This window comes from Periplaneta americana, chromosome 4 (assembly GCF_040183065.1).
Source record: "Periplaneta americana isolate PAMFEO1 chromosome 4, P.americana_PAMFEO1_priV1, whole genome shotgun sequence".
Classification (NCBI taxonomy): domain Eukaryota; kingdom Metazoa; phylum Arthropoda; class Insecta; order Blattodea; family Blattidae; genus Periplaneta; species Periplaneta americana.
The window spans coordinates 149759-177387 of record NC_091120.1 but is presented as its reverse complement, the minus strand read 5'-3'; the positions used below and the strand labels follow the sequence as shown (position 1 = coordinate 177387).

General features: G+C 38.8%; 2 protein-coding genes across 4 annotated transcripts in view; one reads left to right on the top strand and one right to left on the bottom strand.

Annotated features, from left to right (window-relative positions):
- Atg9 (autophagy-related protein 9) overlaps nt 1–27629 on the bottom strand; it is a 204820-nt gene that overhangs the window by 78595 nt on the left and 98596 nt on the right. The gene's annotated exons all lie outside the window — the stretch shown is intronic.
- LOC138697496 (large neutral amino acids transporter small subunit 1) overlaps nt 1–27629 on the top strand; it is a 111580-nt gene that overhangs the window by 7592 nt on the left and 76359 nt on the right. For all 3 annotated transcript variants that reach the window (XM_069822785.1, XM_069822788.1, XM_069822786.1), the window contains exon 2: nt 818–1064. In XM_069822785.1, coding sequence (XP_069678886.1) covers nt 818–1064 — 247 coding nt within the window. The remainder of the gene's footprint in view (nt 1–817; nt 1065–27629) is intronic.

The window sequence follows — 27629 nt, the reverse complement described above, 5'->3', positions numbered from 1 at the left end:
TCGCAAAGTTCAGAGAAGTCATCTTAAAAAAAAAAACGCAGCAAGGTATGATCTTATACAATCAATACAAAATCTCGTACTAGTTCCCAACTGTTCCATGTTGTACATATTTTAGAATTCTGAGTTGAGCTAAAACTGAATAGTCACGTAACACTTTCAAGTTCAAAAGAAGTTGCAAGAGCAAATTGTTGGTGAAATATGGGAGAATTGTGCACTATGTTGGTTGGATGCGTGGTATAGGCTTATTTATTTTACTGGCCCTAATGGTGCGGATATAGGCCTGAAACTGACTTCAGAAGAAAGATATGTGTCGGGAATAATCAGTATCTGCTATTGAAAGTTTAACGGAATCGCCATAATATGATTGATGCACAAAATCGCTTGAAATGGTGTTATAAAGTCTGAGCGAATATTAAGAAAAAGCATAGAGGAGGCATAGTCATCGTCTGTATTATTATTATTATTATTATTATTATTATTATTATTATTATTATTATTATTATTATTCGCGAAATAGCCTTATTCAGATGTTACGCGAGTTTCCATCTCTTTGGATAATTCAGTCACTAAGCGCTTGCAAATTATCAACAAGACGATAACTCTGTGATATTACCAATGGTATCTCGTTTATCGCACAAACACCTTGTTTATAACTGTAAAGATACTATGACAAGAAATATCATCCCATTAACATGACATAGTTTTGAATGAATAAGAATGATTAAATCTGATAGAACTTAAAAATAGTAACAAACAATAAAATTAAATGACCAAATTCTATTTTAGTAGAAACTGATGTAACGTCTGTCTGTTGCAGGTGGGCGCGTACTGCTACGCGGAGCTAGGCTGCATGATCTCCAAGAGCGGCGCGGATTACGCCTACATCATGGAGACGTTCGGCCCGTTCATGGCGTTCATCCGCCTGTGGATCGAGTGCATGATCGTGCGGCCGTGCTCGCAGGCCATCGTGGCCCTCACCTTCAGCGTGTACGTGCTGAAGCCCTTCTTCCCCGAGTGCCAGCCCCCCGACGAGCCCGTGCGCCTGCTGGCCGTCTGCTGCATCAGTGAGTGGCTTTAACTGTTAATTCATTACTTGGTTATAATGCAGTTGCATTAACCAACTGATAACACTGTTATGGGTATCTTTCTCTGATGAATGATTGTCAATAAGAAGTCTTTTATTCTCCTTCAACACATCAGTATTTAAAAGTAACTTAATGTCTTCAATGTGTCAACCTCCAATTGTTTTTCTTCCGATATCCATATTTTGTTCACTGGCAAAAACTTTCTACAGGACCAATTATGGTTCCAGGCAGAAATAAATCAAATTCTACAGTTTCAGCAATGTCTCTGAATTACGATTTTATTGTTGAGGGAAGAAAATGTTTTGATCACGGATAACCTTCCGTCTTAGCAGCGATCATAGTTCACTGTCTTGCAATCGAGAGCTCTTACTAACATTGTGTTAGGCGTTACAATACAGGTCCAAGAATTCTGTATATTGCTCACAATAAGAGGTATATTAATTTCAATTTCATCTAATTCATGATTAGGGGCATGAATAGGATTAGAAATTAATTTATTATCATTGGGTTTAGAAAGTGCATACTCAGATTTCGAACGGATAACCTCACTCGTCCCTAGGCCAGTCCTCTCCGTGCGTCGCCAGCCGGCGAGTAATGTTGATGGAATCTAGACACAATATGGGGAAACGGGAGAACCCCAACTGCGACCCTGTCCGCCGCAAGTGTGATTTTTCAATGAAAAATCCCAGGTCCGACCGGGACTCGAAACCGGACCATTTTTCAATAAAAATCCCAGAATTGACCGAGATTCGAACCCGTACAGCCCGCGTGAGAGGCTGAAGGTCTGACTACTCAGCCATCGCAGGGATTTCCAGTGGACATTACAAAACGCGTGGATCAGTCAAGGCTGCCAGAAATACAACACGAAGGTACGTGTAGTTGGTCTCCGATCCACTGGCCACACGCCAAGCGAAAACACAACCAATGCGTGCATTCAAAATAATAGTAGAATGCAATCACCTGGTGAGTTGATGTCAGTGCAGTGCGGTGGACTTCGAAGCCCAGTGCTATGGGCTATGAAGCGGCCGCGTCAGAAGTGTTGGTCCTGTTGACGCGCGCGAGCTGGCAGTGTGGCGCGGTGGGCTAACGTGCAGCACTCTGTCCTGTATGCCGTTTGCTTGGCAGGAGTGCGGCGTTTGTCTTTACAGCAATCACTAGTATTCCAAAGTCAATTCCAAACTAATCGAGCATATGAAATACAAATCAGAACTAAAAAAATCAAAATCATTCAGTCAACTTCAACCATCGACAGAATACTGTAAGAATTAAATGCCATCGGAGCAACGTAACTCAGGCGATAATCTTTTTTTACCTACTGATCCGAAGCAGCGCTTCGAAGTGGGTTCGATTCCCGCTTGCTTTGATAACCTGGTTGAGTTTGTTTTCTGAAATTGCCCTCAACTGTAAAGGGAAAGTCAGATCATTACATGATAAATTCTCGGCCTCATCTCGCAAAGTACTATCTCGCTACTACCATAAGTTCCATCAACACTAAATAGCCTACTAAATGATAAAGCGTCGTTAAAAACCGACAAAAACAAGTATATAAAATATTACTGCACGATATGAAATGGAACCACGAGGCAAACGCTTCAGGAAAATGTCCTGCTGCTTCTTGTTTCGTGTAACATACGGATCACAAAGTTCAAAGACAACGAGCATAAATAGACGGCGACCACGATGAAATATTAATGAACATTCTATTTGAAGTTTGCAGGAAAAGGAAAAAAAATACACTGTAAAAATAAGTTCAAGAATCAAGAGAGTACTTCTTATTACAAATTCCAGCTTTTTTCTTTACTGAAGGACAAGAGATTTCTGGATTACTTCAATCCATAGACAAATAAATAGAGTTCAAACCACTGCCTGCTGAATCACATCCTATGGCTGCTTACACTGCCTGCCGAATCAACGCTTATGCGCGAGTAGCCGCTAGGTGGAAGTAGTAACTTTACACTGCTCTGATAGTGGTGAGCACTGCGTGCCACCTAACGGCAAAATAACTTTGATTGAACAGGCAGTTTACGCAGCTATAGGACGCGATCCAGCAGGCAGTGATTCAAACGATGAAGAAGAAATTATATCACGGCCTCCTTGTTACAAAATATACGACGACCAAATAGCTTTATGATGACAACATAAAAAATCTAATAGGCTGTGATCGGGTCCGAGAACGGCAAAGTTAAAATTTCGCCAACTCTCACGTTCCCGTTCCCGATAAGCTTCTCGTTAATTGTGAATGCTCACATTTAAATACATTTATTTTAACAATTTTTCCGTTCTCGTTGTCGTTTCCGTTCCCGGTTTATTGTGGACCAGGCTTCCGGTATGCCACCTATACTGTTTTCGCTGTAAGAAAAATCCTAATGTAAACATAAGCACGTTGCTGTCATACCCGTGATTGGCTCCCAGTCGAAACACTTACATGACGCAGGAAAATATAGTTCGTATTTGGAAACCATAATCTTGTATTATTTGGAAATAAAAAATTGAATTCTAGTTGTTAAATACGATGAAACATTTAACTTCACTCATGTGTAAAACGCTGTGTAAAAGAAAAGCTACTTTTATATTTTGTTATGTACTATGAACGCGGATGAATACCAACAGTAATACCGAGGTAGTCTGTTCTTGTAACAAGCTGGCGTCACTTGAGCTCGTAGATGCTGACGTAAGCACGTAGTACCGAAGTATGGCTTCTGTATCATCAACTGTCCATTGTGAAGACATAAGACTTGAAAATAATTTAATTGTAGTAATTATAAAGTAAATGTTTCCTAAGCAAACGAATGCGTAGTAGTGAGGTTAGGCCTACTTGATGAGTAACGGGAAATGTTTAACATGAAACAGAATGTACAGCAGTAGGCGGGAACACGTACTGAGAATCTATGGCGCCAAACGGTGGCCAATGAAGCCTCACTTCAATCACGTGCTATTGTTTACATTAGGATTTTTCTTACAGCGAAAAGATTATATGTACTGAAAAAAAAAAAGATGAATGAATCTTCACTCTGTGCTCGGAGGATGTTATTTAACAACAGAATGCGCTCCTTTCGACTCGTCGTAAGTCGCGCGGTCTTGAGCAGCACTCTGATGCCGCCTGGCAGTCAGTCGCTGTGCTGGTAACTCAGAGCTGGACGTGATCTAGGCATGTTTCCTCAATTCAATCTATTTATTTTATCGATGTTACTGGTTTAATTTTAAATTCTTGCAGAACGTCAAGTTTCCTTTCTTGACAAATTAATGATGTAGCTATCGTGCTGACAGAAATATAATAAGAAAGATGAATGTAGGAATATAACTACTTTAATGCACTACACTTCAGTGAATCACGAGTAGCACCGTTCAGTTATTCTTGATTGACTTCAATATGAACACTCGCTGTTTTTGGGTTGCAATGTGTTGAAATGTAAGCAATATATTTATCATATATATTACATATTACTTCTTATATATCAGCCGTTTGCTACTTGACACCAGGACTATTTCCCTAATGCTAGCGAATATCGCCACAAGGCGCCCTTTGTCTAGTAAAGAGAATACGCTTGTGTAAGAGCGACAATCGCCTCCGCCGCACCGCACGGTCTTTAGCATTTCCATCGAACATCTTCAAAGCTCGTACACATTACCTTGAAACCAAATGTTTACATGACAGGATGTTAATCGAAGAGAAGATTAGTATGAATATTGGTAGAATGAAATATGCATAAGGATCGCATCAGTCAGTAGCAGGGATGGAATGAAGTTGGCAGAATAACCTGAAGGACAGGATTGAAGCCTGTTTCCTAGGGCAGAGATAGCAATTCCTTTTCTCTGTCCTACTGAAAACAGCTGCTTGTCTTCTGTTGAATGTAAGGCGAGCCGCGTCGGTCGAGTGTGCAGTTCCCAGTGGCGTGCCAAGTGCAGTGAGCGCTGCATTATTTAAATAGTGACTGGGAGGAGAAATATTGCGTGTTGTGTGAAGGGGAGATGCACTGCTGAGTATGAACAGCACAGACTGAACATGCATGCATACATACATTTTGCGCCAGAGAGTATATGATCACCATAATCTTGTTGATGTGGTTTTTGAAAATGACTACGTAACCCAATCTGGCTTAGGCATATTAAGCATTGTGTCTTCCCTTCACCCCTGATCACATATATAACAGATTGGCCATCCAATACAATCGATTAATATATTTATTAAAGACTATTGCAATTATCACGTATGATACAACTATTAAAATTATGATAATAATTATTAGGACGTGATAATGAAAATAAATTAATTGTTCTATGTTAAAACGGTAACATGTGAAAGAGAACAACCACCAGGATCGCCACCGTCGATTGGGAACGGCCACTAGATGGAAGTACAGTTGCTCCATGCAATTCAAATGAGAGTTATAAACGAGACTTCTTATGTAGTAGCTAGATGGCAGCATAGTGAAATTGATCGAAGTTGTTGCCGTCAAAGCCTATAAGGCTGAGAAATCTGTTACATATGTCATGAGGGCCTTCACTTAGCACAAAACATGTTTCTCCTCCCATGCATTGCTGAAGTAAAGCTGCGCGCACATTTTAAAATACACAGCGAGAACTCTCGCCTTCCACCATTGAAGAACAAGTAGGCTACCTGTGTTCAGTTAAGGGGTAGAGTTGGCACATCGAGAGAGGAAATGCGCATCTGTCCCAGGGCCAACTTGGAGCATGCCACTCAGTACCAGACAGAGTCAATCAAGAAACGGAAGGAAATGTTCTCCACAGTATCTTCATTCCCAGGATCGAGTCGTGTCTCCTTGGACTGGGCTTCCTCAATGTGCAAATTTCCCACCAAACCAGTCTCATCGCCAGAGTGACTTATGCTGGTGATGCTGCAGACCGGTTGAAGACAATGGCAGGCACCCTTTTGAAAACGGCCGCTATTGATTTCCTTCAAAGGGTTTCGTGGTGGATTATCCGGAAGCCCGACGTGCTGCACCAGGTGTATGCAGTTCTAATTACTTGATCCTCCATGTGAGTTACGTACGAACCCATCCCATCTTTCAGCACTATCACAATCGTTAACACCGCCACCACAACCACAAAACCACCAACGCAGACGTCACGGTCGCCAACACAACCACAACATTTACAACCAACACAACTGCACTCAACATACAACCACTCCTATCTACCACTGCCAGAACTGCCAGTAGTAGTGGTAATAATAATAATGGCTAATAATACCTGCTAATAATAATAATAATGACCAATAATAATAATAATAATAATAATATAAAAGGAATTGGTTAGGTAATTGGCTGAGGACAAACTGCCTACTGAAGGATGCACTGGAAGGAATGGTGAACGGGAGAAGAGTTCGAGGCAGAAGAAGATATCAGATGATAGACGACATTAAGTGGATCATATGCGGAGACTAAGAGGAAGGCAGAAAATAGGAAAGATTGGAGAATGCTGGGTTTGCAGTGAAAGACCTGCCCTTGGGCAGAACACATGTATGTATGTATATATATATATATATATATATATATATATATATATATATATATATATTTATTGGGTTATTTTACGACGCTGTATCAACATCTAGGTTATTTAGCGTCTGAATGATGTGAAGGTGATAATGCCGGTGAAATGAGTCCGGGGTCCAGCACCGAAGTTACCCAGCATTTGTTCGTGTTGGGTTGAGGGAAAACTCCGGAAAAAAAACCTCAACCAGGTAACTTGCCCCGACCGGAATTCGAACCCGGGCCAGCTGGTTTCGCGGCCAGAAGCGCTGACCGTTACTCCACAGCTGTGGACTGTATGTATGTATGTAATAATATCTGCTAATAATAATAATAATAATAATAATAATTTTGAGCAGAGATTTGTATTGTAAAACATAACTTAGTACTGGGCTGCACGTTTCAACATTCTCACTGCATGAAGCAGCGCGGCACTGCAGCTTGTAAGAACCAATTCTTCATCCGCAATGTTTCCTTGAATGATTCGTATTTCAGAGCTGATCGTCATGAAAAATCAAAACAAGACCTGTTCTTTTCTCTTTCGTTGTCACTTAAAATACAGATACAAGAAGCTTTTCGGGATTTACTATTTAAAGATTATACATAATAACATTTAAAAGGTCTAGACGTGATAATTTATATTGCAGTAGTATCGTAGTGTACGAAATAGCAAAGAATACTTACACAATATAAAAATGTCGAATTCGACTCTTAGCTATAAAGTATTCCTGTCATGTGTCTAAAATTTTCGTTGTGCGGGATATTTCCAGTCACGGGACAAAACTGATACAGTGAAATAGAAAGCACACGTTTATCCAGTCATATCAGTGTTGCCAGTCAAAATAAAACGAATGAAGTATCAACGAAGTGACTTCTGCGTTTGATTGGCTGCATTGTTGTTGAGGGGGAAGCCAACATACTAATAAATCAGGCGGCTGTTTAAACTTGAGACGGTCCAGTTCCAAGTGCGAACGAGCTGTAGGATCAGAAGGTAAACACTGACAGCACGACAAAGATGCTAAATAAGCTATGAAAATATAATATGGCAGGGAAAACTGAAGATATGCCAAATGTGCGAAATAAAGCAATAAAACATTATCACTATGTTTTACATAGCAGTTGCTTAAACTTGCGCACTAAGCATAAGTTAACTTAAAATATTTATTTTACAAACGAATCCTATTTCATATGATGCCGTGGATTAGCATAAGAAGTGTAATTGATGGGGACCAAACAAGATTTCTTCATGACCCCCCCTAAGATACTGCTCTGTCTGCTCCAATACTGAACAGTGACATTTTAAAAGTCTGTAACACAAACCAGCAAGAAAAAGCAACCCCAGGGGCCTAGAGCCCCCAGCCCTTGCTATGTCAGCATCGGAAACCCCTACTACCCCCAAAGCTTCACCCCAGCCTATTTTTACTATTGTAGATGATACATGAAATGAGGGGGAGGTGGATAGGGTTGGTGGAATGATAGAGGGAAACGAAAGTACCCCGAGAAAAACCCTCTGCAACGTCTGCCATAAATTTCATCGAACCCGATCCGCCTGAATGGGCGACCAGCGCGCTTGTGCTGTTGTTCGTTCGCAACAATGCTGTTTTGTGTAAGAATGCTTCCGATACCAATACATGCAATACAGTGTATTTATTACTAAAACTCTACTTTCCTTTGTATAAAAATATATTAAATTTGTTTCAACAGTGGCGCATCATCATTGACAGTAACAGCAATAATGTAATGCTACAGCAGGACATGAAGTGCTTCTCATTTATTTTAATAGCTTGTTTTTGCAACTTATGAAGGCCATTTAGTACAAAGTACGTTCTTTATCAGTCAACAACCACTACAGATGTACTGTACTTATTCCTTCCTGTTGTGGTCTATACTACTGCTCAAGATATTCCTTTTCTAGATAAAAATTGTTTTATATGAAACATTTCCTAGCTGTTTTGGGAAAAACATAGGCTGGTATGCTGGTAAGTTGAAGTAAATGCTATACTAGAGTCTTTATGTATAAAAACCCATAGTAAATTCTTTTCTGCGTAGCAGAAAGTTGATCTGGAAGGCCGTGTTTAGTTTGTGATAGAATTCGTAGTATAAACCACTATTTATATGCAAAACAAGAAGTATATACTTTTACTTCAAAGTGTAAACTAAGAAAAATCGTAGTCTGCCCTGTTTGAGGCTTCGTTAGCTCAGCGTAATTATTTGTACGGTTTAATACGACAGAATTTATGCAAATTCGCGCTAGAAAATCCTACGAGGAAAGACGAGATCCATGAGAACTTGATTGTAAGGAGTTGTATACGTTTTACAAATACAAAATGTTACATGATCAATTTTTGTAATGGACTATTCAAATGTTGATTCTGAGATAACTGGAATTCTGTCAGTTTATTTTTGTTATTGCTATTTAAAATAATATATTTTTAGCAAAATGATTCTATGATGTATTTTATTATATATTTAATTTACGTGAAGAAACTCCGTGTGCGTACAATATTTTAGGTTACATATAAATTTAACGACTAGCATTTTAGGCTTGTCTGATTTATGTCAGAGTTTTACTTTACTTTAGTACTTTTCATGTTATCAATTTTCTCCATAATTTGCTTTTCGTCAATTTTTTTCTTGTTGTAAACTTCCTCCTCAACTTACATAGTCTGGATGGTTTTCTCTTTATAATTTCTTGCGGCAGGAGTTTTCGACTTGTTTAACAATGCTGGGTATTTTTCATTTGGGGCCTGAGAAAGAAAGAAAAAAAAAACTATTTTGGGTGAGCAAGCTTAATGGGAGAAACTGTAAGTTTCAAGACTTTGACCTTTTTATATTCGTAAAATTGTTTGAATTTAGATTGTATTTTATAATTTGCACATTAAATTTTTTACATTTAGCCTGTAGGCCTACCGATATTAAATCTGTAAAATACTTTAGAACACAAGATGTATAAGTGCAACATCGTATTATAAAATGGTTATTTTCAATATCTCAAATTTTAAAACTTCTTCAAAACTTGCAGTGAACTACTTCACATGACCAAAACTCTATATGTAAACACAAAACAGACAATGTAAGTTTGCATACAATTTTTCATTGTCACTTAATTTTAAACTAAGCTACCGTACGTCTCTTATAATCTCTCATTTGAAATCAGGAATCAGATGAAACCTCCGTAAGGCCTACATTGCGCGCAGATCTAGAAACATCCAATGTATGGCTCCGTCATCGGTCAAAGCAAGAAAACGGGAGTTTACCGCTGTCTCCTTCATTCATTACCGAGAGCTGTTCTCTAGTCCTCCTCTGATGTCACGGTGAAGATGCGCAGAACTAATTCACAATACAACACATGGAACGCAACCAAAGTATTATATCATTCTCGTCCGAGAAGGTGAAACGGAATATAATAATAATAATAATAATAATAATAATAATAATAATAATAATAACAATGTATGTGATTACATTTTAAAACCAGAAAACAAATTAATGGACGGAGAGAAATTTCGTGTTTTCTGAAACTGACATTTTGTAGATAACCAACCTCGAACTTGGAAGAACATTGGACAAGAAAAGGTATGCTTAAGTTTCCGTCAGAAATCAAACGAAAGAGAAGCCGCATATTTGTTGCTCTAAAATCTAAGTTACTACCGTATGAAACGCGGAAGACAATTCCTTATGTACGCACAACTGAGATCACATTGGCGTGAGTGCACTGTGAATCCTCCTGCCTAATCTTCCGCTCTGAATGATGTCAGGATGTAATGCTCTAACATCAGTCATCTTACGAACGTTATTCTCTTGTTGCACAATTCCCCAATGCTCCACTTCGTACGCGATAATTCAACCTCAATCCTTTCTGACGTACCTTAAATCTTACTTTTGTGCATTGTAGCTTCTCACATCTGCACTTCTCCGCTCTCATCCCGTGACGCAACATAAGTAACCCATCTCTCCTCGTCGCCGTCTTCATGAGGTGCTAGCGTCCTCGTTTTCTAGAAGTAAAAATTATTCCTGTTATGCCTGCAAGAGGGAACATACTCTACGTAGTAAAGTAACGTACGAGGAGGACACACGTCTGTAAAGAGGATGATCGTGTGCCACATGTGAGATCGTGTGATTATTTGTCGTCGTAGAATATTGGCTGGAAATGAAAACAGAATCCCGGCGGCTGTGAAGTGTTATGGCACATGGAATACGTACTCTGTTAACTTGTGTTCTCCTGCACTGAAACGTTTGTCTTCATGCCACAAAACTTTGACAGCTTCGACGTTCGAAGTGAGACTTTTCGCTGGTCCCAGGAATTACCATCACTTATGGCCACGTGAATCAACGTCGGTAGTGTACCACCAATTATAATAATTTAATAGAAAAAAGAGCACTTTCTGCGGACCTCTGGAAAAAGAACTAAGGACGAGACTAGTGAAGTGCTTTGTATGGAGTGTGGTATTGTATGTGGCAGAAACATCGACATTACGACGAATTGAAGAGAAGCGAATAGAAGGATTTGAAATGTGAATATGGAGAAGAATGGAACATGTGAAATGGACAGGGAGAATAAGAAATGAAGCTGTGTTGGAAAGAGTGGGTGAAGAAAGAATGATGCTGAAACTGATCAAGAAGAGGAAAAGGAATTGGCTGGGTCACTGGCTGAGAAGAAACTGCCTACTGAAGGAATGGTGAACGGGAGAAGAGTTCGGGGCAGAAGAAGATATCAGATGATAGACGACATTAAGATATATGGATAGAAGGTAGAAAATAGGAAAGATTGGAGAAAGCTGGGTTTGCAGTGAAAGACCTGCCGTTGGGCAGAACACTAAATCAATGAATGAATTAATTATAATAGAATTGTCTCCAACCCCTAGGTAAGCATTTTTACGACGCGGGAATCTACATCAAAGCTATGGTGCGAAAACGAATTCAGCCACACGAAGCCCAAAGTTGAAACAGTGCCTTATGTAGATTTATGGGTGCATGTGTGTAGGTGTATTGATTTTTTTTTAATATGGCACTCGATATTTTTCTGTTCAGACAAATAGCCCGAAGAATGTGGAGGGGAAGCTTGCAGTTAAACCAATTATTTAGATCGTTTTAGTTTGTGGCAAAATTAGGCATTTAAAGGTTGAATCAATTTTTATAATGCCAAAAGCAAATGGCTTACATAACTTTATGCTCTGGCGTCACTCTTAGTGTTTTTAGGTTACATACAATTTATGTATTTCACTCCACTATAGTGAGACGTATGAAAGTTTTAAAATACAGTATTAGAATTTAAAGACAAGACTTAAAGTAAACCAAAACCTAACATCATGATAAACCGCCTGTTATACTTTTCATTCCTGTTTGATGTTCGACCGGCCATACTTCCAACGGCCCTCGCATTCCTATCCAAAGAGGTGGGAAGCCGTGTCGTATTTAAATAGGACTATTTCGCGAATAATAAATAAATAATATTAATAAAAAGGGCACAGTTTGCTTGTATTACTATGAATAAAATATTTAGTAGGTTGCTAAGACATATTATTTCACGGCCTCCTCGATATGAAATTCAAGGGTAAACATTTAGCAAGAGCTGTAGAAATTATGATTAGTGAACTCGCAAAATTAAACAAATATTTGAGGTTATAACATTTTATTCTGAACTAGGTAGACCTTTCATTTAGTGAAGTATAGGCGAGATGAGAAATCTTCTGATATTTGAATAAGACTATTTTGCGAATAGTACAGAAACAGATTTATATTATAAATGAATACATTTAGAGAAAGGTTGGTGATACTGTGATGTGAGTAATACTGTGATCGTTCTTTTTGAGAATTTATTACAGCTTTACTGAGCGAGAGAAGGACCGCTTTTGTGTAGCAACTTGTCCACGAACATTCCCTTAATACGTTGACGCAAAAAACAAATCTTCCTCTCACTTAGTAAAATTGTGATAAAAAAAAACTATCACAATATTACCAACCTTTACCCTATACTTACATTTGCCAGCACGGCCATCACACAATATCATGTCCTCTGTACTGTTAAGGAAACAGTACAAGTATTTAAGATCTGAACGATCCTCGTATTTCTCGAGATTTTCAGTCTCACACGATGTTTGGTTTGTTAGGAATTATTTGGAACTGTCAGCTGTCTAGGACGTTACGAACTTTTTCTCGGGATCTTATGCCTCTTCTGTCTGGTTTGTAAGCAGAGACGAGGTAATGGAGCGACAGGGAACAGGAAAAACGAAGTTGCTCTGGACACAACATAATCTGTCGGGCATCGAATCACGAGCATTTTATTGCCAATCGTATGAAACTATTTGCAGTGTCAATTATGGTAGGTTGCACAACAGTCATGTTCATTATTCACATCAGAATACAGTTGAGTTGTGAATATTGGCCAGATAATGCCGTGCTATTGCCTTCATTTATACCTGGAAACGCACGTGAAGTCAGATAATGGAATGGGGGACACGAAGGCTCCGGGAAAGGTATTTACGACGACAGAATTCTGCTGTTGTGAGGTTCTTTCAGTACACGATGTTTGTCACGGGTCAACGTAAGCCGACGCACAAATCCGGACTACAGGAGAGTTAGTGAGTGGTTTCTGTAACTGCGAGATGCGACATCGGCGCACCCGCAACTGCAGAAACCAGCCACTCACTATCTCTCGTGTAGTCCGGATTTGTGTGAGGCGCACCTCGCACCTCACGCGTCGGTTCAGAAAATCAAGGCTTTAGTGAAAGCTTAAACATTATATCTGGCTTATTATATGAGACATGAAAAAAGGAAAAGTTGATTGTGAGATTTTCACAGAAATATTATTTCTATAATAATTTCCGATACTGAAATTTTTTATACGCTGTGCTTTCGCTTACACAATCCTTTGTCCTAATTTTAGAAGAAAAACTACCATATCATACAAGAAGAGCGTCAAGGATATTTCTATATATTTTTTTTACAAAAAGAGATCTCTAAAGTCATGTAATGGAAAATGGAGTTTTTTAAACGGTAAGAATTCACGTACGCGCTGACGGCATCTTTATTTTGCATGCTACTCGAGTTGCGACGACGGCACAAACCATTAGCACCCTGTCGTGATGAAAAAGCCAGCCTCCCATGGAAAATCAATGAACGCATCATCAGAGCGACACCTACTCGCAGCATCTTGCTCCCCGCCGTTGAACCATTCCACCTCCCGGATCAGCTAGTCCTTCCAACATTTCTTCGGTCTGCTACCCAAGCTCGTGTTGCACGAATTTTCTGAAAATGAACATCAATAATCCAAGCGAGAAGCGTTAAAATCTCTCGCTAAAAGGTAGACTCCTTGTTCGCACGCTTTACAAGAGAATTCCTTCTGTGAATCACAGCACTGAACCTGTTCGCGTTCTCAGCTTCCACAGCTTCGCTTAGAGTTAACGACTGTGAAATGTCTAAGTCCACAACCCAGTTGAAATAACAGACAATATTGACACTGAATTTTTAAAGGAAATGGGACGTTAACATCAGTACTCCCCTGTCAGTCAGTACAATACATTTACCAAATTGCGTGCAGCAGTCGATTGTTATTCCAGCAACATTTTCATCATCATCAACAACAACAATAATAATAATATAATATTATTACTATGTATAATTAATTATATAGTTTTCTGCTTTTCCTTGCGACTTTGGGGTTCAGCAGGGAATAGGTCGGCCCCAGATCTGTTTCATCTCCTATGTCAGCCGTTTACTGCATTGCACGTATTAAACACGACTCCTACTGAAGCAGCAAACACGATTAATCTTTATGAAACTTATGTTCTATTGTAATACATTACTGATCATTTTGTATCTCGCACTTTAATACTAATCAGTGACACTGTCAGAACAAACTGTAATGTTGGTGTGTGGATAAGCTTCAGGGCTTCTACCGCGTTGTCTTGGTGAGACTATTTCCTTATCCAACAACTGCTCTGAAGATGGCCACAACACAGCGGTCGAAACGTCAGCCAATAACACCAAGACAACGCGGTAGAAGCCCTGAAGCTTATCCACAAACCATGTACGCCAGCCGCGGAAGCCTACGCGAACACTTAAACTGTAATGTTGTTACGTCTATGTTTGTTTCCTGTTTTTATTAGTAACTTGGGATCCCATTTAAGGTGAATAAAAATATTAAATTTCGGTACGAAACTTTTGTTAATTTCGGTGTTATTTCATAGTTAAAAAACATTTTTTTTACTCTCATCGTGTAAAATACAATATATTATTGAATATCCCTAGAAAGTGTACAGCTCTATATCACCAAGGGAATTCTAGGGTTATTTGTACATTTTAATACTTAGTTTTCTATCTGCACTGAACTGTTGTGTAAGTCTTCCATTCTGTGTGAATAACGTAACATTCAGGCTATATCTACTTTTTATTTAAAAACAAAGCCACGAAAGAAGATATGAATATCTGATTAGAAATTTTGTATTCAAGTAGAGTTTGAATATTAAATTCAAAATGTTGTACATAAACAAAATGCATAACAGATTATATTTTAATAATTTACAATTTTAATAAAATTCCACTATCAAATTAAAAGAAATTCTGCTGGCCCTAACCACTGTCAGTACAGCGGACAGGGTATTCATCAAAGTTTATGCTTGTATTTATTTGACTTCCAATAAGTTGGCTTTATCTTTCAGACACTTTGCATTTCTCTTTAAAAACACTAATTTGTAATCGTAATTACTTTGCCCCCTTAATAAACCTGACTTGGCTAGACGAGGCCGGGTTCTGTACAGGCACAGTTTGGTCCTTTGTGCGCCCTTATATGTGATGTTCGTCCAAGTCCGATACGTGACCTAGGTGGCAATCGTGAATCCGATGCTCACAGGTGGGAGATCCTGCCTCAGCTCCTGATACAGCCTGGTAAGCCCCAAGCCCTTCCTTCATATATTAGCACTGAAAACCCGTACTACCCCCAAGACTTCACCCCAGCCTATTTTTACTATATTGCAAATGATAGATGAAAAGAGTGTTGGTGAAATGATAGAGGGAAACGGGAGTACCTCGAGAAAACCCTCTGCAACGTATGTTTTTCCACCACAAAGTTCATTATGACTTAGCCGGGGATCGATCTCGGGCCGCCTGGATGGAAGACCAGTGCCATAGACGCGGTCCCTTGATATATAGATATGTATGTATGTAAAGTTAATTTTAAATCTGTCTCTGGATGTGATAGTGTCTCCTAGAACCACCAACACATACAATCCCCATGACATGCAACGTAGCACAGATGGGTTCCCCGAATATGGCATTTTCGAGCAAGAGTCAGGGATACATTACGAGTGTAATGATCATTTCTCCACACTCCGTAGACGTAATGATGCAATGTGGCATTTATCGGACATCATCTTATTTAGGAAAACCCCGCAATTGTTTCTGCGGAACTGAAACATCCTGGAACGGAAATGTTCGTGCTGGCCAAGGTCAAGCACACACTGGAGACTGGACTGCCTCCTTCGCCTAGCTGAAATTCGAGTTAGTCATCCTGTGAATCCCGAGTAACGTCACATCCGAGAAAAAGCTGGACGAAACGGTCTAGTGAGGTAAATCGTTGGACTGGAGGTTGGTCATACTGTTATCCGGGCCCGAGATGACCGCAGTGGACGACGACTGACATTTTACATCAAGTAAATAAATTTGTGACTTGCATTTTTTTTTTTTTTTCACGATTTGCAGCATTTCCTCTAGCAAATCCTTATGCAATATGGTTGTTGGTTGCATCATCGTTTTAAATGAACAGCAATGACTTCTAATACCTGAGGCACAATAATGAATAAGGCGGCTATTCATACCACGTGCACAATGATCCCTACAACAGTGTTGCCAACTGAAATATTGAGAGCACACGTTGGGTAGCTAGGAATTTGCTACTGCATCAAAGGGATGAATTCTGTTGCAAAAAAAGATAAGACAAACAGATACATTTTAATACTGTCTTAAATATAGTTTTTTGAAGTTGTTGAACAGTACATAGGCTGGCCACGGTCTGTAAGAGCACAGTAATGCGAACTGAGAAAAAAAACTCCGAAGTGTGCAATTTAGTAACTTGTTTATTTTTTTAATAACGTGGGTTAAATGTTCCCCATTACAATGTAATGTTCCACTAAGTGACTAAGTTATGCATTGCACTCTACAATATCTCACAATCAATTTTTCTTATTTCTTTTTTAAGCTCTTCTGCAGTACCCGAACGATTATGAAAGATCTTAAGTTTAAATGAATGAACACTGCCATGGACACGGAAATTGCTAGCTCATTTTGAAACTGTATCCCGTTTGGGTATCCTTCTATGTCTTGGAACTTGAAACTCAGTTACGAAATTCTTTATTTGTGCACCATGCTCCGGTTAAATAAAAAAGTATCCAAAGAAAATGTCCGTTGATTTACTGATCTGCTTTCTAGAACCTTATCTGAAATAATTATTGTGTTGTTTGTTGTTTACTCAACTGATCGAAGACAGGTCTGGACTCTACAAGTGACACCAAAAAGGCGTCACTCCTGAGAAAACTAGACCAGGAGATAATGGCTAGTTCCTTCCTCCTCCACTGTATACATTCCGACTAGCTACATAAGACACTGATCAGACTTGAGATGCATAACTTACGGGTTTTCAAGAAGAAATAATAGGCCTGACAGTGGCTCATGCTCCAGTTGACGGATCCTTAAAATGTCTTGTATAATTTCGACTGGTAAACATGTAGGCCTGCTAATTAAATATTTGCCTAACAGTGAATTACAGTATGGGATGAAGATAAACGCAAGCAAGACGGAGACCATGATTGTCGGAAGGAAATAAAGAAGGTAAACATGCGAATTCGAAATGAGGCAGTAGAGCAAGTGGACAGCTTCAAATACTTGGAGTGCGCTATAAGCAGTAATATAAGCTGCTGCCAGGAAATGAAAAGGAGAATAGAAATGACAAAGGAAGATTTCAACACGAAAAGGAGCATCTTCTGCGAACCTCTAAAAAAGAACTAAGAAGACACTAGTGAAGTGTTTTGTGTGGAGTGTGGCATTGTATGAGGCAGAAACATGGACATTAGAAGAGAAGCGAATAGAATCACTTTTAAATGTAGATATGGAGAAGAATGGAACGTGTGAAGTGGATAGACAGAATAAGGAATGAAGCTGTATTGGAAAGAGTGGGTGAAGAAAGAATGATGCTGAAACTGATCTGGAAGAGGAAAAGGAATTGGCTGGATTACTGGCTGAGAAGAAACTGCCTACTGAAGGATGCACTGGAAGGAATGGTGAACGGGAAGTTCGTGGCAGAAGATATCAATCAGATGATAGACGGCATTAAGATATATGGATCATATGATGAGACAAAAGGAAGGCAGAAAATAGGAAAGATTGGAGAAAGCTGGGTTTGCAGTGACAGACCTGCCCTTGAGCAGAATACTATGTATTGATTGCATCGCATTGTATAGTGAATGACACATCCTTAATAATTGAAAGGGATATAAAATTTAATTTTGGTTTTTGAAAATAATCAAATAGAAAGTTATTATAAGATCTCTCTGCTGCCAAATGAAGTACACTGCCGAGCAAAAAAAAACGCAACACTTGAATAAATTTGAAATATCAATCAGTAATACAAATTATAACATTTGTATATGCTTCTATGGACCTGTTTGTGTTAGGCAAGTGGTAATTCATGTTTTGGGAAGAAAATTATACCCATTGGGTCGTTTGTGAAACCCTCTTTGCCACTTTCTGTCCTGTACTGTATATTTATTGGTGTGCCATTAAAATTTACAACCCTAAACCCAAGCAGCTAAATCAAAGTTACTGCACTATAGTTTTTTTTTTTTTTTTTTTTTTTTTTTTTTTTTTTTTTTTTTTGCTTATAATGGAATTCTGTGATATTGAACTCAGTTTTAAACAACATTTAAGAGAGTTAAGATACCGTTAACCTCCGAGAACGCCGCTAGAGTAGTCATGTTGGAAAAAGATGACCGCAGCTTATGTTATGTGGCTCAGGTGTCGCATACATGGCCCCGTAGCTCTTGAAGAGTATCTGGAGCATGTTGACGGACATTCCTTCCTAAAATGTCCCACAGATGATCAATTGGGTTAAGATCCAGACTGCGTGACGGCCATTGCATGAGTTGGATCCCTACTTCATTGAGGTACTGGAGGACGTATCGCGCCACGCAAGGACGTGTACTGTCCTGCATGAGCACGAATTTGTCACCAATAAATGATGCAAAAGCAAGAACATGTTGCCCAAGAATTTCTTCAATGTAGCGATGGGCAGTAAGAAACCCATCTTCCACAAAACAAGATTCGTTCATGCAGTCAAACTGACGTCTGTCCACACCATCACTGAACCGCCCTGAAATGCTGTCCTTGATGAAAAGTTGCATGGAGAATACCTTTCTCCAGTCCTCCACACTCTTTCTCTTCCATGTTGGAATCTGAGGCAGAATCGGGACTCATCTGAGGACAAAACTGTTCCCCACTGTTTGTCAGCCCATTCTTGATGTTCCCTTGAAAATTGTAAGCGAACTTGACAATGTTGTCTTGTAAGTTCTGAGCCAAGGCCAGATCTTCTGGAGAGCAGGCCAGCATCATGTAACCTCCTCCTCACAGTCCACTCACTGACATTCACATCTCGCACTCAGTCTAGTCGATTTCTGGCTTCGACCGCAGTGGTGTGGCGGTTACGCAGCACTTGAAGGCGCAAGAACTGGTCATCTATAGCAAGAAGTTGACCTTTTCCTACCATATCTCGGTCTTCGAGAATATGAACCAAGTTCCTTGTACCTCTGCACTGTACGTGAAACCGTCGACGGGGTTGTATGCAACACCTGAGCCACATAACGTAAGCTGCGGTCATCCTCTACCAACGCGACTGCTATAGCGGCGTTCATGGGGCTTAACGTCATCTTAACTTTCTTACATGTTGTTGAAAAATGAGTTCAATATCACAGAATTCCATTATAAGAAAAAAAAAAAAAAACTATAGAGTAGTAACTTTGTTTTAGCTGCTTGGGTTTAGGATTGTAAATTTTAATGGAACAGCAATAAATATACAGTACCAGACAGAAAGTGGCAAAGAGGGTGTCACAAACGACCCAATGGGTATACTTTTCTTCCCAAAACATGAATTAACACTTGCCTAACACAAACAGGTCCATAGAAGCAAACAGAAATGTTAGAATTTGTATTCCAGATTGATATTACAAATCTATTCATGTGTTGCGTTTTTTTTTTGCTCGGCAGTGTAGTTTTTAGACTTACAATACAGTAGCGATCGGGAGCGTTGCTTTTGCTTTACAAAATCTGACTCAATTAACTTACAGATACTCTTAAATCGCTTAACACTGGATATATTCTATATATATATATTCCCAACGGTTGCTGAAAGTAGGCAGTGAATCGAATTCTTCGGTGAACTGGATAAGGCCATACGTTTAATTTTTTCTTCGTAGTGATGAACACTGTCCAAGTTGGAACCTGAAGACTGAAATTTAGAGAATTAAAAAAGCTAAAAACGGCAGACAGGTAAGACATCCTTCAGTGGACCTCATTCGTGTCTCAATGGCCTCAGATATACAACAGAACATAAAATCAGATGATAAAATTAAGCTTAATTGAAGTAGCATTTGAAAAACACCTGTTCCGCGGACCACAGCTTGGAAACGGCTGATGTAAACCGCTCAGGAGTTGAGGTTAGGTACCGGTCGGTATGTTACTATTTCTTACATTTAGTACGTTAATATTACAAACAGAAACCACAACCAAGGCTTCGATATGGAAAGTTGTTCAGAACAATAGGAACGGTGTTTTTCTGCTGTACACTTTTGATTAAAAAAAGTTTTGTTGTAAGTAATGTGATCACCTATTGTTGAGTAAATAAAGCAGGTCACATGGCCCGTGTAGAGCACCGGACAACGCTTCTGAGGATAAATAATTTTCGCTTGAAAGGTTCCTTTAACAGTTTCTTGCTTGACAGAATCTCGTACGCGTCATGAAAACTTATTAAAGTACAATCACAGAAAAAAGATAAATACATTTAAACCGTATGGTTTATATATTATTACAAGGAAGTACTTGGAAGAGCGATCGTCGGTCGGTAAAGGGGCGCTCAGGGAATAAAATGTATATTTTGTTATTTATTTCCAAAGAATCTTACACTAAAGCAAATTCATCAAGATTAATAATGTAAGAGAAATCAGAGACAAACAAATTGAGAATCAGTACCGAAACACGATCAATGATCACTTTCTGTTTGCATTGTAATTTTTGAAGCAGAACTTTATTCTTTTCTGAACACAAAACACAACAAATAATAACGATAGATAGTCACTCTTTTTCCAATTTTTGAACCAACGTCATTTTATATTTTCTCATGATTAAGGATAGCTAGTTAAGAAACGTGGTGATAGTCGTTCATTTCGCTTTTTCTTCGTTTACGAAATACGCTATAATGACTTCAAAATCGATGCTACTTATACCGCTTCTTGCGCGCACTCTGATTCACACCGTGTCACAGCTCCCGCATTAATGCTCTAGTCTATTTTCTTAACTCACATTAATACAGTACTCTTGCTCAAATACAAATTAAATTTGAATTTAAAATATGTATGAACTTTGTGACTCATCTTAAATATGATAATGTGGATTCGAAATGAAGTCGTCGAAATAAAGAGCCACTCAACAGTACAAACATTTTATATAGGCTGGTTTTTCACGCTCTTCTGTAACACACACACTGTTTTTAACATGCAACATTGTTACAAGAACGTTCTGACATGTTTCTCCGTCACATATCCACACCTCTGCCACTCGTATGTCTTTGAGGACTGATGAGTGAAACAGAATGCAATATCATCATGAAGCCCCTCTCATGCAATGTGTCTGGAATGTTTTCACAGGTAATTTTATGTCTGAAATACTCTTCTAGCCTTCGAATTAGAATATTTTCTATTGCCTGAAAAAAATACACATCAAAGGGTTGCACAAATCTTGTAGTTTTTGGAAGGATAATTTGAGTTTTAATTGTCTTACCATATAAAGTATTGTTTACTCCTTCATCAGTAAATATGTCATCTATCTGATCACTCCAGAAATCTAATAGTAAATTGTGTGTCTTCCTTAACATCTGGGAGAAATATATCTCTCAATAATTTTTTTTTTAGTTTACCGAAACTACTAGCATCGACCACGACATTAAATGGCTTATCTTTGTCTACAGGTTGTTTTACTTTAGGTCCAAATTCCCCTTTCGGTTCTTGATGTACAGTCGTGTTCCTAGACTTCCAGCTGCATACCTATGGATTTGGACGGTGTACGAATGAGTGACAGATTCCATGGATTGCAGTACTACTGTATTAATGTGAGTTAAGAGAAAAAATTGACTACAGCGTTAATGCGAGAGCTGCGATACGGTGTAGCGAAACTATGAGGATGCGAGTGCGCGCAAGAAGCGGTATAAGTAGCATCGATTTTCAAGTCATTATAGCGTATTTCGTAAACGAGGAAAAAGCGAAACGAACGACTATCACCACGTTTCTTAGCGAACGAAAATTAGCTTAAATATGCATTTTCATTCAATTCAAGCACCACGACCTGATACAGTTCCCTGCGAACGACATGCATAATAACACAACCCTTTAGACAAGAATTGAAAACATCTTTGAAATATAATTACAGGGCTCAAACTTAATCATATACCGTACATGTATAAATCATAAATAGGCTGACCGAGTTTTGGGATCACATTCTTCAATTTTGGTTTCTTTCTCTACAAAGAACATAATGATCTGTAAATATAATTATATATCGTTTATATAAAGTGATCATCCGATCAACAATAAAAAGTGATTCAACTAATCTTGAAATCTTTTGAAACCGAGTTTTTCTTCAAGAGATATGAAATCCACTAAGGACAAAACGCGGAAAGAAGTCAAATTTATTTAACAACAGGTTACACCGTATCTGTATATAAAAAATAAAAACAATAAAATGTCACGTGTCCTATACTCTTAAGCCTTCTTTCTTCATGTTCAAAGAAGGAACATTTGGCGTGCGCTTAAAGATTCACACAGTACGTCTGATTACCTGCTCTATGGAGATTGTGTGACCTGTGAAGACAACACGTCCGGCAGCTTACTGTTGCTTTTGTTGGTTGTAGCCTCATTTCTGCAGGAGTACCCGTTTCTGTAATACCTCTCATGGTAATCCCACAGGCTCTGTCGGTACTCTATCTGAACAGCCTCCGTAGTTGGAAAGATATGTTCTTAATTTTATTTGTCTCGTGATTTCTTCCAGGCCATCAGAAAGGGAATTTGAAGTCGGTATCACACTTAATTGGAATCCATCGGTCTTCTTCCAGTTGGTGGCGACAGACTCAAGGACTCGAGCTGCTCCAGTTCTGAGGCAGCTGACCCGTGGCTCTGGCCCACTTCCTTTATCTTGAGCTGACGGGGCTCTTGTTCTGTATGCAGAGTTGTAGGCGGGCCGCATGCCCATCGTGTTTAGCACTCGGAAAACTTTAATTTCGTTATGCCATTCCCAGTTTATGTAATAATGCTTTATTTGTTCTGGACGTTCTATTAAGGGATCTCAGCCATGATCTGACTAAAAATTACAGCGTGCCTACGTTCGGTTCATATGTAATATCTGTGTCTATGATCATATCTCACCGCCTGTCAATGAATTGTCTTTACTCCGGCTGGCGACAGATGCAGTTTACATGTAATATCTGTGTCTATGATCATATCTCACCGCCTGTCAATGAATTGTCTTTACTCCGGCTGGCGGACAGACGCAGTTCATATGTAATATCTGTCTGATCATATCTCACCGTCTTTCAATGAATTGTCTTGACTCCGGCTGGCGGACAGACGTAGTTCATATGTAATATCTGTCTATGATCATATCTCACCGCCTGTCAATGAATTGTCTTTACTCCGGCTGGCGACAGATGCAGTTTACATGTAATATCTGTGTCTATGATCATATCTCACCGCCTGTCAATGAATTGTCTTGACTCCGGCTGGCGGACAGACGCAGTTCATATGTAATATCTGTCTATGATCATCTCACCGTCTTTCAATGAATTGTCTTTACTCCGGCTGGCGGACAGACGCAGTTCATAGCCTATGTAATATCTGTCTATGATCATATCTCACCGTCTTTCAATGAATTGTCTTGACTCCGGCTGGCGGACAGACGCAGTTCATATGTAATATCTGTCTATGATCATATCTCACCGTCTTTCAATGAATTGTCTTTACTCCGGCTGGCGGACAGACGCAGTTTATATGTAATATCTGTCTATGATCATATCTCACCGTCTTTCAATGAATTGTCTTGACTCCGGCTGGCGACAGACGCAGTTTGCACTGCCTTTCTCTTCTCTTTCAGATTTTGCATACATCAACCCCTGAATACCTTGCATCACGATTTCATAATCTATCCACATATCATAATCTGTATACCCGGTCAAGACACGACACTCTATTGTCAGTCCCTCTCCTCAGAACTTCCGCGTATTCTTCGTCTTTTACAATAGTCACTATCCATTCTTGGAATTCATTACCTACAGCTGTTAGGGACTGCTCTTATCTTAAACGCTTTCAAGTCCAAAGTGAAACATCTTATTTCAGAATGCACAGTGTGCCAGGGTATATACTAAAATTCACAATTGTAACTAATTTATAAAGTAATCATATAATTTAATTTGTCATCTAGTTTAAGTAGGTAGTTAAGTTCGATAATCTTCTGGCTTACGCATATTTTTTCTGTTTAGATCTTGTCTTAGGTATATCTTTAACTTTCTGCTGTACTAACATTATATTATCATGTATTTCCTTTTTATCCTCTGGTTGAGTGGAATTATCTGCCGTTATTTCTTGAGTCAAATACAATTTGCAGAAAAATGAAATATATATAATTTATCTTATTATTTTATGATATTCTGTAGCGCAATAAATTGTAAAACTGTATTTCTTTAATCAAGAATTATCTGCCGCTATTTCTTGAGTCAGATACACTGCGCAGAAAAATTAAATGTATAATATTTAGTTTATTATTTTATGAAATTCTGTAGTCCAATAAATTGTGAAACTATATTTTTTTAATCAAGAATTTTCTACCGTGTTGGACCAGAAAATAAAATTTTTTTGAAGTGACTAAATAGCCAACGAACTTAGATTTCAAACTAGTACTGTTTCATCTCAACCAGTGTAGACTGCTTCCGTGAATGCAAGTCATTGTACTGTACAATACGAGCACACAGGCAGGCTTTCTCGGGTCCCGACTGGACTGGACTTACAAAACCCGGGCTGAATGGGCCAGTCTTAACTCTTAACTTGCTTTGTAGCTGCACCGAAACCCAAGCCTGACGGCAGGCAGTTACGGGCGTGAGTCTTGTCTGATTTGCCGATGTCTAGCGGGCACGGGTTAGGTTTGTCCTCTTCGTTATTCTGACAACATGAACAGGGATTTCTGGTCAGTGATTTTAAGTCGAATGAACTGTCCCTGTCTCAGGGAAATTTTTCACAATTTTCATATGAAAATGAAAATATTGAAAACTTCGCTAAAATTCGAGAAATTGAAAACTTTGCTAAAATTCGAGAAAACTCCAAAACTTCATGGATTAGGACTAGGGTACGCAATAAAATGTGTAAGATTAACAAAGTACGTTCCGAATGTGTAACCTTCGACAGTGGTTGCCATTCAGCACTTGTCGGTCCGTTCCTTGAACATCAAGCTTTGGGACGTATTATGGTCAAATACAACACAGAATTGAAGAAAATCACACAATAGTGATTTTTATATACATAAATACGAATAGGCCTAACTACCGACGGAAAAATTATGACTTGGAGAAAAATATGTTGTGAACCTTGAGTGGATTCAGTGTGCAAGGACTCATGTTAAGAAAGATGAAATATCTAGTGAAAAGGTTGGGATTCAATGACATCATGCATAATGAGAACATGCTCTTCGTCACACATCTAAGTTTTCACTCCAATAGAAAAGTCTTAAATAATTGTATTCGTAGAAGGGCGCTCCGCAGCCCCATCACAATTTTCGCCGCCATCTTCTGTATAATCCCACGAGAGTGAAATGGAAAACATAAATTAATCTGAACTTCACAACCGCTATGCATGCTGCTTGATATACGAGCAAGGTAACAGAAGGAAACATGTTACAGATGGCACTTGATCCACGCATTGGCATCGACCAAGCGGCTCTCAAGGAGACAACAGGTTCATGGTAGTAATACAAGATCTGATGTTACGAGAAAAAAAGATGATGTTCATAAAGAAAGATAATAATGGCGAAATTACTGTTGTAGGCGATACCAGCAATTCAGCATATTACAGCAGGATGTGGGGCACGAACTCTAAAGATGGCGAGCGTAGCCAAGACGAAGAATGCGTTACATGGCCACAATAATTTGGAAGCACAAACTTCCTACTGTAAGTACAATAAGTAGTGAAATATAACAGAGATTTATTTACTTTAACAATATCATCAAAGAACCAGATTAAGAAGGAAGAAATAAATATTTCAGCGCAAAATGGAGATAGAAGAAAGACCAAGACAAAGTGCGGAACGAAGAATTGAGGAGAAGCGGCAAGAAGGACGCAGCATATCCAGATGGAGAGGTCACGGGATAGCTGGAATTACACCACATCAGTTTGGGACCCAAGGACAGGAAAAATAAGCAAAGGGTGTCCGACATAAGGCGGTCAATAGTGGTTGGTTCACAATGGACTAGAATTGCAGGAAACAAATTCAACCGAGAATAAGTAGGCCTATCTACAGCTATGTTTGGACGCAAGGCGTGAATGTGACTAAACCGATTACAAGACCAAGTTAGAGGAAGCAAGTCACGGGGATTAGCTCACCTCGTTGGGTTTCTGCCATCAAATAGGAGGCCCTTGCATAATACAGAATTTTCGGGCTTATCTAATATCACCAGTTATAATTAATTATAAATATATTTACTAAAATGTTATTCATTCAGATTATGTTTTTCTTTAAATACCTACACATCTTATTTTAAGCGTCTACGATTTAATTAAACTTCAATCATAATATTTTAGTTTATAATTATTATGGCAAAATACGAACACCTTCCATGTCAGAATTGTATCTGCTGTCAGCTTTAGTACACATAGGTTACCATTTCAGTAACTGAACATATTATTTTACATTTCTTATTATATAATTATGTGGTTTCTTAATAATTTCATAGAATATGAAATAATGTGCTGAAGTAAAGAGTTAAATTCATTCATTCATAGTGTTCTGCCCAAGGCACGTCTTTCACTGCAAACCCAGCATTCTCCAGTCGTTCCTATTTTATGCCTTCCTCTTTGTCTCCGCATATGATCCATATAAAGAGTTAAATGTGAAAATAAAATGCATATATATGCACTATTGGGGAGAGCCTAAAAAATACTCATTCATGGAAAAATGTCAATATTCAAAGATTTTAAACTTTTTTTTTCAATAATCCGTGGTCTAGTTATTACAGAGATAACACGCTTACAAGATATCGTAGGCCCTATTCATAAACAAGGAGGTCAAACATACATTACGTCTAAGCTATTCCGAGTACAACTTGCAGTAGCAACATACAAAATAAACAAGCAAACATTTGGAAGAAGTACAAATAATATGTCCGCAATACAGTGATGATGACGTGGAGAAAACCCTTGATCGCGGTATGAGCAGCGAATTTTCTGAACTTCTCTGCTCTCATTTGAAGTTTAACATCAATGTATCATTTTATTTTTTATTTTTTTTTTTTTGCTGCCGGCCGTAAATCCATCTGAAACACGAGAAGTTTAATACGATGACATTGATAACAGTACTAGTAGGTGTTGTACTTCGTTAGTGGCAGTTCTTGTCTCTGTTGTCATGGCCACCAATATCTTCTCTTAGCAATCACCAACCGGTCCTAGAAAAACTTCGTTTGTTTTCAGCCGTTTTAAGTCAAAAATAGAATGAATGCTACTTCGTCACATAATATGTATCATTAACTGTAATTTTATTCTTC